An 18,824-nucleotide genomic window follows, 5' to 3' on the forward strand; every position below is an offset into this window, starting at 1 on the left:
ATAAATCTAGCAGAGCAATTGCAGCAATATATGGGCAGATCTGGATCCATGTGAGGTACAGGGCTGGTTCCAGGTTTGTTAGAGCTTGTCGTGTCCTATACGATATCGGAATTTCATTTTTTACATTAGGCATGGGATAATCCCTTTTAATAACTTTAGCGCCTCTTACTCCAACGGACTTGTTCTAAGACTGGCGTCTTAACATAAATCTGCCACATGGCCTGTCGTTAAGGACTGGGAACCTTAGGTAGGGTTTAGAGTTGAGACGACCTGCCTTTTGGCAGGTTCGAGTTCAGGTTTAAGTGTGGGTTTTAGGTGACCAACATAATGTATTCCGTTGTCACGGAATCCATAACGTAATTCAATGCCGGCATGCCAAACGGAATGCCTTTAGAAGCAATTGGTTTTGCACGCCGTCATAACACAAGTGTATGACCAGCAGTACGGAACCCTCGGAGCCGGCCATACACTTGTATTGTGCAGCAAGTCGGCATTGAATTACGTGTTGGATTCCGTGAGGGGGGGATCGCTAAAAAAAAAAAAAAAAAAAATGCATGTCAATAAATTTGGAGTACCAGATGTATGCCAGAAACGATAGTATACAAAATTTCAGGCCGATATTAGGTCCCTGGATTTGGAAAAGAGAGGGTGCAGGGAGGTTTGCGTTTTTCCCCCTTTCTTTCATGTTTCTGTGGGTGCAGGTAGGGTTCAAGTGTGAAAAAATTAGGAAGATTTTCTCTCAGTTTTATATTAAGCAATTTAAAAAAAATGAAGAAAAAAAAAACATATATAGGTGAAACTCGAAAAATTTGAATATCGTGCAAAAGTCCATTTATTTCAGTAATGCAATTTAAAATTTGAATATTGTGAAAAGGTTCAATATTTTAGGCTCAAAGTGTCGCACTCTAGTCAGCTAATTAATCCGTACCCCCCGAGCAAAGGGGACCTGAGATTGTGACTTTGGGGTTTCATAAGCTGGAAGCCGTAATCATCCAAATTATAACAAAGTCTTGACATATCTCACTTTGCCTGTGATGAGTCTATCTCATATCTTAGTTTCACCTTTTACGTTGCATTACTGAAATAAATGAACTTTGCACAAATATTCAAATTTTTTTAGTTTCACCTGTAGGTTTTAAATCACTTCTAGTGATCATTATTACATGTGTAGAAATAAATCTATCACCACTGTTCAAATTGACCGATGCAGTTACTACTCCTACAGATGTCAGAAGCTGAGACAGCTCCATACACATGCATGCTCGGCTGAGCGTTCATGCACCCTGAACTGGGAGGAGGAGGAGGCTGCTGCCAAACAACTCTTAACTGAGAATAAAAGTAATCCAACTGCCCGATCCTCATCTCCCCTGATATCTGCTGACAGGGGAAGAGCCGGGAGGACTCCATACACACTGGATGTTCAGCTGGTCCTGCCCAATCCGGTAGTTTCGGCTGACTTTTATCTAATGTGCATGGCCAGCTAAGTTGGTCTCCAGCAGAAAAGTGAATGGTCATGCAAACTAAATTAAAAAGGGTTGTCCGATTTTTACTACTGATGTCCCCAGAATAGGTCATCAATATCAAATCGGCAGGGGTCTGACTCCCAGCACGCCCACCAATCAGCTGTTTGAAGAGAAGGCAGTGCTCAAACAAGCGCTGCCTTCTCTGCTCTGTTTACTTACTCGCCGCAGCTATTGCAGTGGTGAGCAGGTGTAATTACAAGTATGGCGTCCCCATTCACAGCTATGGAACGGCTCTGTAGTATGCACATGAACAGACAGTCCCATAGAAGTGAATGCGGAAGCCATACTTGTAATGACAGTGCTCACCTCTGCAACTGCTGCAGCCAGCAGGTAAACAGAGCAGAGAAGGCAGCGCTTGTACCAGTGCTGCCTTCTCTTCAAACAGCTGATCAGTGGGGGTGCAGGGTGTCAGACCCCTGCTAATCTGATATTGATGATCTATCCTGAGCATAGGTCATTAATAGTAAAAAGCAGACAACCCCTTTAAGTAGTGTTCCGGCACATCAAAATGTCTAAACAGAAAGATATGAAAATCAATCCTGTGCAGACATTTATTCCCACAAGCAGTCAGAATTCGGCACAACCCGTTTCTAGGCAACAGCCATCGGTTGGCGTCCCCGGGTGTCACAGCGATCCTCGTGCTAACACATCATCGGACCCAGATCTCATAGCTGAATACAAGGAGAAAACCAGCAGCAACAGATGCCATGGACTCATCAGTTATTCACTACTAGCTGTAACAGCCCCGGCCTATGTCTAATGTAATATACACAAAGACTACTTGCCTCTGGTAAGGATGCATATCAAATTGTGATCCCGTTTGGCACCAGGACATGTGTAATTGGAATATTGAATATCAAAAATCAAAATACCCGACTGGGAGCGCAGTGTCTGCTTTTCCAAGCCAGAAAATGAATTGCTAAATATTGGCTTAGACCCCAATCCCCATCTGGGGCAGAGTTCTTGAGTAGAATGGCAGAGATCTTACGCCTGGAAAAAGGGTGTATACATTAAAAGAAATTGCTTGGCCAAGTTCTCCAAAATTTGGGACAAATGGATTGAGTATAGGTCTAAGGTGACTTAGGTTGGGCCTGTGGTTCTCCGGAATGATGTGAAAGAAATGGTCTTAGAGGTCAGTGTGATGTAGTATCGTACACATGTGAGATTCAAAATGGGAAGGGAAATCGGGATGGATATCAGGCGAAGCACAGTGTACATATTCTAGAGCAGGCATGCTCCACCTGCGGCCCTACAGCAAAACTACAACTCCCATAATTCCCGGACAGCCTACAGCTATCAGCCTACAGAAGGGTATGGTGGAAGTTGTAGTTTTACAACAGCTGGAGGGCCGCAGGTTGAGCATCCCTGTTCTAGAGTATGGGCGTCATCTAGGGCAGTCTTAAACGTGGGGCAAAAGGGGCAGCTGCCCCGGGCCCAGTTGCTCCTGGGGAGCGGCGACAGGGAACAGGGAGATGAGCGCTTCAATTGCGGAAGCGCTCATCTCCATAGTCATCTGTATTGCCGTCCTCAGGACAGCGATACAGATGGAAGTGTTGCGGCGAGGCAAAGGCGTCTCCCCTTCCCTGTTCCTCTGATAGACTACAGGCCTAGTGCCTGCAGCCTATAAGAGGCCGATGCAGGTGGCACAATGACGTCATCGTGCTGCCTGAGCTGTACAGCGCGGGACACAGGCCAGAAGAGGCCTGCATCGTATCGCTGCCAGCCTGATGGAGGCAAGTATAAGTGTTTCTTTTTTTTATATGGTACTACTACTGGCACATGATTGGGGGGCATCTATGGGGGTACTTGTTACTGGCACATGATTGGGGGGCATCTATGGAGGCACTTGTTACTGGCACATGACTAGGGGGCATCTATGGGGGTACTTGTTACTGGCACATGATTGTGGGGCATCTATGGAGGCACATCTTAATGGCACATTATTGGGCGGCATCTACAGGGGCACTTGTTACTGGCACATAATTAGGGGGCATCTATGGGGGCACATCTTACTGGCACATTATTGAGTGGCACTAGGGGGCATCTATAAGGGCACTTCTTACTGGCACATTATTGGGGGCATTTACTGAGGCCACAAAAAAGGGGTATTTTATATGGGGGAAGGGGGGAGAGGAACCCTATGGGGGCTTCTACTGAGGCCACAAAGAAGGGGTATTTTATATGGGGGCTTTGTATAGGGGCATTTTATACTGGGGCACATTATGGTGGGTACTATGGGGAAGGGGAGAGAGGAGTACTATAGGCTCATCTATGGGGGGCACTAAGAAGGGGTATTTTATGCTTGCAAATTGTGGGGGACACTGAGGGCATCTACTGGGGCACTATATATGGGGCATTTTATACTGGTACATTATGGGGGCACTAGGAAGAAGGGGGGAGAGGAGCACTATGGGGGCATTTACTGGGGGCACTATATAGTGGTATTTTATACTGGAACATTATGGGGACATTAGCTCAACTGGGGGCATTAAAAGGGGGTATTTTTTGTACTGTAATATTATAAGGAGAATTATTACTACTGGGAGCATTATGATAGGCTTTATTACTACTGGGGGTCTATGGGGAACATGATTACTAGTATGGGCACTATGGGAGCATTATTACTTCTGGGTCACAGTGGGTACATGTTGGGGGCACTGTAGGAGCACTATTACTACCATGTGTGCTCTAGCAGAGAATTATTCTTATTGGTGGGACTTTTGGGAGCATTATTACTGTGGGGGCACCTTGGCACAGTATCAGCTTACCACAATTATTTTTGGGGGACGTTATGTTTACACTATTAGTGTCAGGGGCACTATTTGCTGGGCGCAGTTATTTTAGGGCACTATGTGCCAATAATTGTTGAAGGGCACTATCTGCATGGTACTACTATTATCAGGGGGTTTATCTGTTTGTGCAGTATAGTATTGGAGAGCACAGCGGCACAGTATTGGGGGTGGTAGGATGATTTGTCCAGAAGATGGGAGGATGATGGAAAAGTAGTAAACTAAGATTCTGTTTGTCAAACTGCAGAGACGAGAAATGGCTAAAAAATGGTGGTCCGGTCTGAAGGTCTGAAAGGAGAAGATGAGGAAAGAGAACATCTACATCAAAGAGACGTCACTGGATGTAAGAGGTATGTGGCGCTGTATTACCCTGTATGTAGGGGTGGATGGAGGGGTTAGTAGTACAATACTATCTGCACAGTAACCTGCAAAATACTATATATTTGTGTCAGAAGTTGTGCTTTTTTATTTTTTGGAATAATGATACAGCCATTTTATTTGATACTTTTGTGCGGATTCATTTTTTTCTCTATATTAAAGGGGTTGTCCAGGTTTAGAGATAAACCCGGACATACCCATATTTTTATCCAGGCAGCCCCTCTGATGTTAGCATCAGAATATCTCGTACTCCGATGCGCTCCCTTGCCCTGCGCTAGATTGCGCAGGGCAAGGGCTCTTTTGTTTACAATAACACCGCCGGGTGGAAGCTTCTGCCCGGCAGTGTGTTCGGTGACTTCAGTTTTACTGGCTAGGGCAGCGCTAAAGCCCGCCTATCAGTGCCGGTGACATCGCCGGGCTTCCTGGCAGCCCCATGGAGAGCCTGGTACGTCACCTGAACTCCTGAGAAGGCCTTTGCCCTGCGCGATTTAGCGCAGGGCAAAGGAGAGCATCGGATCATGAACTGCTCCGATGCTCAAGTCAGGGGGCTGCCTGGGTAAAAATGTAGGTATGTCCAGGTTCAGCTCTGAACCCTGACAAACCCTTTAAGGGACACTATAGTCACCAGAACCACAACAGCTAAACGTAGTAGTTCTGGTGTCTATAACATGTCTCTGCAAGCTTTTTAATGTAAACACTGCCTTTTCAGAAAAAAAGGCAGTATTTACACTACTGCCAAGGAACACCTCTAGTGGCCACTCATAATGATTAAAATTTACTACTCTACGAAGTGTGTGGATTTTGTTTTTTGTGTGTGTGTTGTGGTGGAGGGCGTGATTGCATGCTAGGGTGTGGGAAGGCGGGATCCAGGGGGCCCAAGTAAATTCTTGCCCAGGGTCCAATCAATATTAAAGACGGCCCTGGTGACATCTGTCTCGCTGTTCAGGTACATCTTGAGCATCTCGGTGGTGGCGTGTCCGTCTCTTCGCTGGTGGGGGGGGTGGGTGGATTGTTGGGTGGTCTGTTTATATTCAATAACAAAAATTACTGATATTGGAGTACGCTTTGGTACCATGTACTTTTATTGTCGTATGCTGAATGTGGTCTGCAACAGTCTCAAACATACTACACATGGTCAATGGAATGAATGTACCCATTAATATATCCTGTGTCTGGATTGGATGTTTTTGCTTTTCCTGTAAAATGTTAAAAAATGTAAATAAAAATTTTCAGATTTAGGGTCCATTCACACGTCCTGTTTTTTTTCATCCTGAAAAACGGTCCGTTTTTTGCGGATCCGTTGTTCCTGAAAATGTTTCCGTATGTCATCCGTTTTTTGCGGATCCGCAAAAAACGGAAACATGTATACATTTCAATAATCAAATAAAGTTGTTTGGATTTCTTTGAAAAAAAATTGAAAAAAAAAAATAAAAAAAAAAATTTGTTATGTGTTTCCAGGAACGGAATCCGCAAAAAACGGATGACATACGGAATGACATCCGAATGTCATCCGTTTTTTGTGGATCCATTGACTTTGTATTGTACCAGGATCCAATTTTTCAGGACAAGAATAGGACATGTTTTATATTTAAACGGACATGCGGAACGGAACAACGGAAACGGACAGCACACATTATGCTGTCCGATTTTTTCCAGGACCCATTGAAAATGAATGGGTCCAGATCTGGTCCTGATCTGTTCCTGAAAAAACGGAACAGATCAGGAAATAAAAAACGGACGTGTGAATGGACCCTAAATATACACAAAGACATACAGGACAGGCGCAGATTTATAGAGGCAGGCTAAGAGTTTCTTAAAAGGGGTTGTGAAAGAATGGTTTTTTTTGTTAGTTTTTTTGGAAAACCCCCTACTTGGCTGAACCTGTAAAGGAAAGCCTACTTACCTGCTCCTTTTCCTCCAGGCCTGGGCTGCTCCGCTGGGCCCCATCGCTGTAAACATCCGGTTTGACATTGCCACATTCAATCACTGGCCGCGGTGGAGACCGGATCCCCTTGCGTCATGTGACCATTTGTCATAACGCAAGTTCGTCAAACTGGACCTAGGCCTTACAGCTAGGCAGTCCAGAGGAGCATCGTAGGCCTGGAAGAGAAGGACCTCGGAGTCTTTGGGGGAAAAGGTTGCCAAAAAAATAAAAATAAAAATCATTATTGCATAACCAACTAACCAGGCAATTTTCATGAACAAACCAAACGATCCAGATAATGGTCTGATCTTGAGCAGAGGTTATAGCTGCAGTGACGAGTACAGGGATGAGTGACTGCTTGTCCTTACACAGAGTCATTGTGGGTGATCGGTTGCACATTTACACCCGCCAATTATCAGGAACGAGCGTTTGTACAAACATTCGTTCCCAATAATAGGACCCATAATCTGCCAGTGTACAAGGGCCTTTACTGTGCTATCAGAGGTTAACCCAGGGTCTTGTGTGCCCTACTGTCGACAGGGCAGAGGTGGAGGCACCTGCTGCACCCAGCTGTCATACAGCCATAAACAGTGTGGAAGGCATTGGGGAAATGGAGGATCTCCTGGCACACAGGGAATACATCTCTAATCAGCTCTAGTGGTCTTTTCTATCCCTCTGAATCCTTTTTGAAAACATTCCTCTACCCGTCCCTGCTGAGCGGGCCGTCTCCTCCTGGTGTGAGGCTATTAGGGTGCTCAGAAGCACCCCCTTCTCAGCCTTTCATAGTCGCACAGACATCTTCTTTTCCCTCATTTTTCTTAACTGTATTAATCTAGACAGATTTTTTTCAGCTACTGAATGGACACAAAAATGCAATCAAAAGCGTGGAAACTGCAGACTGCTGGATGGTGAGGAAGACATATTTCATACATTGACATGTACTAGTGATTTATACTAACAGCTATATAAAGACAGGTACATTTTAGACTCTGTTCACTTCTGTGTCATGGCGTCTGTGCTGGCTCTGCTGTACGGCAGATCCCAAAGACGCCTGGTGGACCCCTTTAGCTTATTACGGGGTCCACCATGATTCCACCACAGCAAGACTACTGTGAAATGCCGACTTATTCCTGCTTTCAAATCTGACAGAGGCTGTGAACAGAGCCTCCAATATAGAAGTGAAGCCCTCCAGAAGAATCCCACAGTTTCTTACTGATGTCCTTGCAGTTCTAGAGCCATTCCTTTTCGTCCCCCGATGTCCCATATGATAATGGAGTGGTCAGAACTGCCGGAAAATAAAAGTCTCTGTACCGGGTCCCAACACAAGGACGTCACACCAGCTGGGGATGAAGCAGAGATTAATAGGGTCATCGCAGGATTTACAGGTCACTTGGGCGTATCTTGAGTCATTGGACGGTTCTTATGTCTACAAGTTCTGATTTACAGCTAATAACCAACACTTCACAGAGCAGATCCGTCAGAGGAGTACAGGGTCTATTGATTGTTAGTCATGTCAAAGTGAAGCATGAACAAGGCTGGCTATAATGAGCGGGACTTGCTAGAAAACACCCGGAATCATTAGTCCACTAGCACCTCTGACAAGTCATTAACAATTCAACAGTTTCTCCGGCCACCTTTGACTACAAGGGCTGTATCATTAGCAAATGTTACGCTTTAATTTATCTTCATCCTTTTCCTGCTTTCAGTTGTTTTGTACCGTTTAGGCTACATGCACACGACCATTGTGTGTTTGCGGTCCGCAAATCGCGGATCCGTAAAACACGGATGGCGTCCGTGCGCGTTCCGCAATTTTAATATAACTGCCTATTCTTGTCCGCAAAGCACGGACAAGAAGAGGACATGTTATATTTTTGTTGCGGGGCCACGAAACGGAGCAACGGATGCAGACAGCAAACGGAGTGCTGTCCGCATCTTTTGCGGCCCTTATGAAGTGAATGGGTCCACATTCGAGCCGCCAAAACTGCGGCACAGATGCGGACCAATACAACGGCCGTGTGCATGAGGCCTTACTGTGTCAAAAACAACTATTGCTTCTTGGAAAACTGACTATCCCTTGAAATCTGTCATCAGGGAAACAAGGACGCAGATCGCATCTGTTTTATTAGTTTTTTTTTTCCAGAGAACGAGGATTTATCCTGAAAAGGACAAAAATGGCCATGCTGACACCACCATGCCTGGTGTCCTAAATGGCCTGATGTGGGTGAATTATTTGCGGTCTATGAAATTGTCTGACATCCGCTATCCCACCCCACCCTATGGCCACAAGCCTGAATGTTCGGCAGATCTACGAGTCCATATTCATACAGAAGTCAGGAGTGTAAAGCTGTGGGCTGAATGGGACTTTCATCTGTAAGGCTGGGTTCAGACCTGAGCGTTCGGGAACAATCGCGGCTCCGGAACAAGCAAACGCCCATTGTCGCGCGTTCCCGGAAGTCTATGTACGGGAACGCGCGACAAGACGCCCCAAAGAAGCTCATGTACTTCTTGGGGCGTCGGGCGTTTTACAGCGCGATCGTACGCGCTGTATAACGCTCAGGGCAGAACCATTCCCATAGGGAATCATTGGTTCTTGCCTGTTGAGCGTTTTACAGAGCGTAGGAACGCGCTGTAAAACGCTCAGGTCTGAACCCAGCCTAAGCTATCATAATCAGTAAGTGATCATAATCACTTACCAGAAAATTACTTAGGCCAGTCTTGATCAGTAAAGGGTATCTGTCACTGCTTTACCCCCAAAAACTATTGCAATGGCTGGAGAGGTGATGCCAGGGGCGGATTTGGCCATAGACCTAACAGGGAAATTTCCAGGTGGGCCGATGCCCAAGGGGCCACCTGAGCACTCCTCACGGGTAGCCAGTGGAAGTTTTTGGGGACTTATTTTGTTCTGCTGGCAGTATTTTGTGATTGACTGAGGTATTTGGTTCTGTGGTAGGGTGGTATAATGTGCCGCAATATGGCATTGCTGGCGCTACCTACTTGTGTTGGCCCCGCCTTACATCAATTTGGACCCGACTACAAAACGGGGCCACTTTTAGTATTTTTTCCAGGGCCACTTTAAGTTCCCAGTCTGCCCCTGGGTGATCCCAAGTCTGGATTGTGTCCTCTCCATTATAACACGGAGCTTAGGAGTCCAGGGTATTACTTTGGCATACAGCACATCGACCCTTTGAGGGCTGACTGCTGGAAAATACCAGAGAGTACAGACAAAAAGGAGGTACTCCGAATCAGCATCTTTTCACCTATCCAGCGGTAACAGTGGGGTGCATGTGTGGGGGTTCCTTTCTAGGTCTACATACAATATATATATTTTGTCATGGGTGGTACAATATCCGATAGGTTACGATATGGTCACCCAAGTGTATGAACCTTTTGGACATGTATTCTACATACAGGCAGCTTTGGTGGCAACACAGAATTAAAGGGATATTCTGGTTTTTATTTATGTATTTAAATTTTCAACTACAGATTTATTTAAAATTTTGCTTACATACCTGCTTAGATCAGGCTGTTGACCCCTATCTGCACAGCAGAATGGTATAGCTCATGTATCGGTCAATTCTGTGTAATACATCAGTCACGAGAGACACCCCACTGACATTCAGTAAGCAATAGTGTGACATGACATATATGTGCTGGGTCAGCACACAGGACACTTCCGTGGGATAACTACAAAGAACTAATGGTGGAAACCATTGTGGCTATAACAGCTTTTTCACTGTATGTGTGTTTATATGGCTGCCTGTTTCCAGGTGATTTGTACAATGGCTACTTGTCTCTAGGTGATGTCATGTTGTCAATAAAGTTAACGGTAAAAAAAAAAAAAAACACTAAAAAACACGACACAGAGGGGAGACAGGGAGAACAATGTTAGATGTTTTTCTACACTGACAGACAGCTGCAGGCACTAATTCTGTATATACTGTATACATATGTGCTGCATCTCAATAAACAGCCATTCACCTGTTAGATATCTGGACAGTTAACTGAATGCCAGAGATCACATGACCAGCTTGAAGTCACATAACTGAAACCATATTTAGTCTTAGGCCTCTTTCACACTACCGTATGGCTATTTCAGTGTTTTGCGGTCCGTTTTTCACGGATCCGTTGTTCCGTTTTTTGTTTCCGTTGTGTTTCGGTTTCGTTTTTCCGTATGGCATATACAGTATACAGTAATTACATAGAAAAAATTGGGCTGGGCATAACATTTTCAATAGATGGTTCAGAAAAAAAAATGGAACGGATACGGAAGACATACGGATGCATTTCCGTATGTGTTCAGTTTTTTTTGCGGACCCATTGACTTGAATGGAGCCACGGAATGTGATTTGCGGGCAACAATAGGACATGTTCTATCTTTCAACGGAAAGGAAAAACGGAAATATGGAAATGGAATGCATACGGAGTACATTCTGTTTTTTTTGCGGAACCATTGAAATGAATGGTTCCGTATACAGAACGCAAAAAACGGCCTGCAAAACGAAAAAAAAAAAAAACGGTAGTGTGAAAGAGGCCTTATGCCGATGTCCTATGGATGTATTTTACAGGACTCGCATGGGCCGTATCATTTTTTTTTTCTTTTTAGAGAGCGGCTAATGTGCAGATAAGGTGTGCGAGCAAAATTTTAAATACATGTAAATTAGAAAATTTTATAACTGCCTATTCTCTAAACAGATAAATGTAATCATTAATCGGAATACCTCTTTAAAATCACAAGCTAATTTTTTTTACCGTAAAGCAGATCACACTAAAAATACCAGAAAACATGATGCACAAGGCAGTGATAAGCCAGCTCTGTCACACTAGTCATGGAAAAAGCAGACAGCTAAAAAGACCTGGGGATTAAGAGAAAGTCTGAACTAGTAAATTGCTGTAATTAGAAGGTGATGTTAATTCCTAGATGATTTGCACGGTCTAAACCCACTGATGACTGCTGTATGGGAATAACAGTGAAATCTAGCAACGTGAACGCGCCTTGAATTCTCAATATAAACAGTGAGCTAATGCTGCCCAAATGGAAAATCTAAGCACATCCCTATGGGCCAACTGTATATGACAGCAACACAATAGCATAAAGCTACATAACAAAATACATAATCATAAGACTATTATCTCTATGGGAAAGGTACTATAGTAATACTGTCCGCATTAGGACGCCATGATAAAAAGGCAGATTTAATACACAATAATCAATCACTGGATATCAGAGTGCGTTCTCGTTCGGGTTTCTACAACATCAGGCGGTATCGGCTGGCATGAAATAAGGTTCTCCATGAGTAACAGCTTCTGGATCAGCCTGTGGTGACTAAACATGACATGCTTCTATGAATCACCATTTTACCGTGGAGACCTCTGGATAACTGGATATGTAAATGGCCAACTCATATAGCAAACTGATGTGATGCTGATCAGTAGAACTTGGGTAAAGTTGTCCATACAATACATATTAGATCAAAACCGGCTGAACCCAAAGATGCTGTTGGGAACAACCAAAGATATAAAGTGTATGGAGGTGTCCCCACGGTTTTTGACAGATATTGGGGACAAGTAGGACTGGGCATTTTAATATGCATTATTCCTGTGGGGGATTAGCCACTACCATCAGAAGGGTCTTGTTCTTCTCTCCCCATTAAACATGTACACAAGTCCAGTGAAGGTGAAGCCAGCATTGCAAATAGCAAAAGGAGTATCTCACATGACATGGGATATTTGTAGGAGTTTGGACCCCACACCAATCCTGAAAATGAAGGGTCCGCATTGTGGACCTTCCCTTCACATTTTTTGTGGACATCTTTGCACAGTGGTCCCCAGACCATTTTTTCAGGATCGGTGAAAATCCTAGAAGCAGGACCTCCACCAATCATAAAGTGATGGCATATCCTGAGTTGATCAGATGAGAACAACTCTTTATTCTAGCAACTTCTCTGAAGTCAGCAAATGACTCCGCCACCTAAAGTGAGCAATACGAGTAAACAGATAATAACTCACCTGTATGTCCTTTAAATGTAGTAATGAGGCTACAGTTGTCTTGTTCAAGTTTTAGAATAGTGACCTGCCCAGAATGGTCACCAACAAACACATGTCTTGTCTCCACGTCAAATCTGATGCATCAGAGTCAAGGAAAAAATATGCACAGTGGAAATGTTCTTCAAGAGTTTTCTATAAAAGGAGAACAGTTGGTGTCAAGGTGCCCCTGCACCTTCATGCAGCTCTTGAAAATAAAAGTCAAAACAAATTAAAGGGGTTCTCCAGGAATGATTTAAAATGGCCACAAGCAACCTGTCCTAGAACGTGAGCAGGACTGGTTGCCACTATATGTAGAGCATCCTAGAGGGTAGACACTACAGTGCTCTACAATACATGGTAATGATGCTATCCTGCCTATGATATGCCATCATGGCTGACCAGCCTACAGGATCGCTCATCACCGCTTAGTATATGCAAGTGCCAGAGCCTATTATGTAGTGAGGACACCCTCATCGTCCTAGACCGCTCTGCAAGTGGTGGCAATAAGTCCTGCTCACATTCTAGGAGAGGTTCCCAGAGAACCCCTTAACCAACAGCACAGTAAAACCTGAACTTCTCCACATATACAAACTTGTATCTTTAAAGAAAAATGGTAAAGGGTGGACATTCCTGTTAAAGAGAACTGGTCACCAACAATTTACCAACCCACTCCAAACACAACACATGTTCCTGTATGCTAAGGAAGCGAGATGAGTGCAGTGAATGTTCTTCACTCGAGAAAAGTCCATCTTCTTCGTCAGCTTCCTTGGTAACCAGGCTTCCTTGGGCATTGAATGCCTTATCTAGGGCAGGTGCGATATGTGCAGGTCATGATGTCGCTTTTATTCTTACCCTGGTATGTGCCAGCCGAAGTGGAAAGGAGGATCAATTCATTGACCGAACACTTTTCAAAGCTCCTAAAAACGCTGTAAGTGGAATCAAACAGCTAGGGAGAAGTGTGTGTCTACGTGGGGGTCCAAGGCATTATACAGTGCCTAAGCTAGACATGGCATTCGATTCAAAGACATGTCAGATTTGAGATAAGATTACACGGGTGTCAGGCTGGGAAAAAAAAGTCAATTATCAAGCAGAATTACAAAGAAAAGTGAGCTGTCCTGGTGACGTACTGCACACGTACGTTGCAGAATTTCAAGATGATTTTGTCATTATAGGTCAGGAAACGGGGCTGTGTTAGCTGCTGACAGGTTCCCTTTATGTAATACACTTACTAGACCTCCAGATCTTCAAGACTGTGTTGTATACAGAAAGATGAAATGAAAGCTGCAAAGCCGTCTTTTATATGAGAGATTTACAGAGTACTGAATAGTTAATAAAGCACTGCACATCATCTGGGCAGAACATAAGGCTCTGCTCAATTATAGCCGCTGTAATTGGAGACTGGGAGCTGGAGGCAGTAGGAAGAGGTGAAGTGGTTCCCATGGTAAGGCTTTCAGGTAACACGTGCCACCACAGCTGCTGCTCAGAATGCAGGTCTCAGCATATAAAGGCCTTCAGTATGAATTCTGCATAAATCCTCTCCAAAAGATTAGGAACACCATTTATAGAAAATACGCAAAAAAAATGGACGTGATTATTTTGCCTACTGTACTCATTTCTTCCCGAGAACCATTCGTGCTGTGAAAATGAATGAGGTACAATGCTTCACCAATGTTGAGGTTGTGCCAAATCAAAGTCCTTCTGGGACAGGATCTTCTCAGCATACCACACAATTAGCTCAAAGAACGTAGTTAATTGTCCCCATCTGACCTTTCACTCTATATTAAAAAGATATATCTGTAAAGAATAAATCAAGGCAACTGGACGTACTGTAGATTTCTTGAAAACGTTTCACTCGTTCTTCCAACGAGCTTTCTCAATTCTGAATTGAGAAAGCTCGTTGGAAGAACGAGTGAAACGTTTTCAAGAAATCTACAGTACGTCCAGTTGCCTTGATTTATTCTTTACAGATATATACCATGACCTGGATAAATGAGAACCTTCACAGATATATTAAAAAGAGTCTTTCTGACCCCAATATACACCACATAAAAGTTCCTAATAGTGTTGAGCGAACTTCTGTTTTAAGTTCAGCGTCTAAAGTTCGGCTTCCGGTTAGCGGAGAATCCCGATATGGATTCCGAATACCGTTGTGGTCCGTGGTAGCGGAATCAATAATGGCCGATTATTGATTCCGCTACCACGGACCACAACGGAATTCGGAATCCATATCGGGATTCTCCGCTAACCGGAAGCCGAACTTTAGACGCCGAACTTAAAACAGAAGTTCGCTCAACACTAGTTCCTAAATCTAAAGGACTGTGACCCCAAAGTTCCCTAAAATACATGTTGCCACTGTACTTGGATTTGGAGATGATGTTCCCGTCCACTGGTCAGCGGGAAGCATCTGACAAAGGTGGTACACCATATGGACCATGCCACCTACATTTTTGTCTTCAGAAATAACTAGATCTAAGACAGGGGCTTTGAGGAGTGGTGAGAGGTCCAGGTCTTTGCATTATTTTATACGTGTGGTCAGCCTACTGGGCTTGTTGCTATAGAATAAAAGTTTTCATAAAATCAATGAAATATGACCCTGATCTACAGTCCCAGAGAAGATTACATCATGATGGAGCTTTAATATTCAAGTACCATGAAAGGTTTTGCACACTCCACGACAAGAGTCCACTTTTATGGAGTAGGACTGTAAAAGGATACTGCAGACATGAAGCACAGGCTGTAGTGCGGTAGTTTCCTAGACGTTCCCCAGTCTCTGAGCAATGCCAGGTAAAGAGCTTATCCTGACCTGTACTCAGCATCCACTCCATCTCCAGAATGAAGAGAACCATGGTTACTCTGCTCTGGTGTGCTGTATGGTAACAACACATCTAGTTATAATAGTTACTGTAGATTCAGGTAGGTTACAGTATTCTAGTCACCCCATTATAACAGTAAAACAAAAACATTAGAACTATGGTTATGGAAACCTCAATGTGAAACTAATCCAACTTTGGGAGAATCTTTATAATCTGTATTTTAGTAGAAGAATCTAATCCCGATTATGATCACTGTGACTATTTCTGAAAATCTCTGTGAAAGCAGACATTTTCTGTGTCTTTAACGTCCCCCTTTTGCCTCCCTTAGCTGAGCCCCGTTGCTTCTCGACTTGGAGGCCTGAATAATCGGAGACAGACTGATTCCCAGAGTTGCTTGGCACCCCATTTAGAAGGCTGCTGGCGTTAGAGTTTTTTTGGGGTGAATTAACCTAAAGGGGTTTAAGACAAAGTTAAAACAAGGCACTTACAAATGTATTGTGATTGTCCATATTGCTTCCTTTCCTGGCTGGATTCAATTTTTCATCGCATCATACGCTTTTCCTATAGTGTACAACCACGGCCACTACCGATGCTGGATTGCAGGGTAGTCATAACCTTTGGATACGAGCAGTGTATAATGTGATGGAAAAATGAATCAAGCCAGCAGAGGAGGCAATATGGATAATAACAATACATTAGTGAGTGCCTTGTATTAACTTTCTCTACATGATAAATGCCACTTGCTGAAGTGAGACTACCCCTTTAAATGGTCACTGTATCGTCACACAACCTATGTCTATCTGCCAATGTAATAAAATAGCAAAAATGTAAATCACTTTATTTAACAAAAACACTATCTTCCACCTCTAAAAGTGCTCTAAATTGCTGGCTACTAAGGATCTCCCTTAGGCCTCATGCACACGACAGTTTTTTTTCACGGTCCGCAAAAATGGGGTCCGTAGGTCCGTGATCCGTGACCGTTTTTTCGTCCGTGGGTCTTCCTTGATTTTTGGTGATGGGGACGCTTCTAGTTAGAATATACTACAAACTGTGTACATGACTGCCCCCTGCTGCCTGGCAGCACCCGATCTCTTACAGGGGGCCGTGATCAGCACAATTAACCCCTCAAGTGCCACACCTGAAGGGGTTAATTGTGCGTATCATAGCCCCCTGTAAGAGATCAGGGGCTGCCAGGCCGCAGGGGGCAGACCCCCCCCCTCCCCAGTTTGAATATCATTGGTGGCCAGTGTGCGGCCTCCCCCGGCCCCCCCCCTCCCTCCCTCTATTGCATTAATAACACTGGTGGCAGTGTGCGGCCCCCCCGGCCCCCCCTCCCTCTATTGTATTATCCGCATTGGTGGCAGTGTGCGGCCTCCCCTCCCCCCCATCTTTGGTGGCAGCGGAGTTCCGATCGGAGTCCCAGTTTAATCGTTGGGGCTCCGATCGGTAACATGTCTGTGCGGCGCATTGCTGTCACTTACCAGTAGGAGGAGCTCCCGGCCAGACACAGACATCGCAGCAGCTAGCAGGTAAGTATGATGCTTCTACTATTGCTAAGTAACTATGGCAACCAGGACTGCAGTAGCGTCCTGGGGTTGCCATGGTTACCGATCGGAGCCCCAGCGATTAAACTGGGACTCCGATCGGAACTCAGCTGCCACCAATGATGGGGGGGGTGGGGAGAGGGGAGGCCGCACACTGCCACCAATGTTAATAATGCAATAGAGGAAGGGGGGGGCGCACACTCTGCCACCAATGTTATTATTACAATAGAGGGAGGGAGGGGGGGGGACGCACTGGCCACCAATGAAATTTAAACTGGGGAGGGAGGGGGGTCTGCCCCCTGCTGCCTGGCAGCCCCGGATCTCTTACAGGGGGATATGATACGCACAATTAACCCCTTCAGGTGCAGCACCTGAGGGGTTAATTGTACGGATCACAGCCCCCTGTAAGAGATCGGGTGCTGCCAGGCAGCAGGGGGCAGTCATGTACACAGTTCGTTGTATATTCTAACTAGAAGCGCCCCCATCACCATGGGAACGCCTCTGTGTTAGAATATACTGTCGGATCTGAGTTTTCACGAAGTGAAAACTCAGCTCTGAAAAAGCTTTTATGCAGACAGATCTTCGGATCCGTCTGTATGAAAGTAACCTACGGCCACGGATCATTGACTTGAATGGGTCCGTGAACCGTTGTCCGTCAAAAAAATAGGACAGGTCATATTTTTTTGACGGACAGGATACACGGATCACGGTCTCGGCTGCAAAACGGTGCATTTTCCAATTTTTCCACGGACCCATTGAAAGTCAACGGGTCCGCGAAAAAAAACGGCACAACGGCCACGGATGCACACAACGGTCGTGTGCATGAGGCCTTACTGCTAGGTTGCTAAATGGGTTGTCAGCTTTATTTATACTGATGAATAGGTCATCAATATCAGATTGGCGGGGGTCTAACTCCTTGCACACACACAGATCAGCTGTTTGAAGAGAAAGCAGCGCTCTGTGCAAGCGCTGCCTTCCCTTCATTGTTTACCTGCTCGCCATCACCACCGCAGCAGTGAGCAGGTACAATTACAAGTCGTAACATTCACTTCTATGGGATGGCTCCTTTCTATTCAAGTGAACGCTACAGAGCCAATAGGTCATCAATATAAACAAAGCGGACAACCCATTTAAGTGAAGCCCATCTCTAGCAGAAGAAACGTGAGAAGGGTTTTTGTGCTCCTGTCCAATCCACCATAACTTTATCACCTGCTTTCTGTGTTATTGATATTAATAATAGGATTAATACATGTATCTGGAAAACCTCTCCACACAAAGTATGCCTTTACAGCACCACAAAAATAAATAAAAAATAAATTAAAAAAAAGACCATTCAAATGCGGTTTTAAATAGGAACAGTTTAGTTCACACCAGCGTTCAGCCTTTCCGTTCTCCTGCTCCGTTATAGGAGCAGGAGAACGGAAAGGACGGATTGGGCACATAACTGAGCCGAGCGGAGCCTAAGGACCCCATAGACTATAATGGGGTCCGTTAGGTTTACGCTCAGAAGATGATTTTGGAGCAGAGACGAAAGTACTGCATGCAGGACTTTTGTCTCCGCTCCAAAATCATCTTCTGAGCGTAAACCTAACGGACCTCATTATAGTCTATGGGGTCCGTAGGCTCCGCTCGGCTCAGTTATGTGCCCAATCCGTCCTTTCCGTTCTCCTGCTCCTATAACGGAGCAGGAGAACGGAAAGGCTGAACGCTGGTGTGAACGAAGCCTTAACCACATTTCTATAACTATACTGTAACAGCTGGAAATGAGGTTAAAAGGCTTCAGAAACCGCTGCAGGCACAGACATCAGGGCAGTCCATACAGTAGATAC

The 18,824-nt window shown here is 44.8% G+C and overlaps 1 protein-coding gene across 1 annotated transcript in view; it reads right to left on the bottom strand.

Moving 5' to 3' along the window:
- Nucleotides 1–18,824, bottom strand: part of WDFY2 (WD repeat and FYVE domain containing 2) — a 99,484-nt gene that overhangs the window by 23,590 nt on the left and 57,070 nt on the right. Inside the window, exons 5-7 of the mRNA XM_044285229.1 lie at nucleotides 15,354–15,504; nucleotides 12,621–12,733; nucleotides 7,828–7,954 (exon numbers count right to left, since the gene is read on the bottom strand). Of these exons, the coding sequence (XP_044141164.1) occupies nucleotides 7,828–7,954; nucleotides 12,621–12,733; nucleotides 15,354–15,504 (391 nt within the window). The remainder of the gene's footprint in view (nucleotides 1–7,827; nucleotides 7,955–12,620; nucleotides 12,734–15,353; nucleotides 15,505–18,824) is intronic.

The sequence above is a fragment of the Bufo gargarizans genome, chromosome 3, assembly GCF_014858855.1.
Source record: "Bufo gargarizans isolate SCDJY-AF-19 chromosome 3, ASM1485885v1, whole genome shotgun sequence".
NCBI classification, from domain to species: domain Eukaryota; kingdom Metazoa; phylum Chordata; class Amphibia; order Anura; family Bufonidae; genus Bufo; species Bufo gargarizans.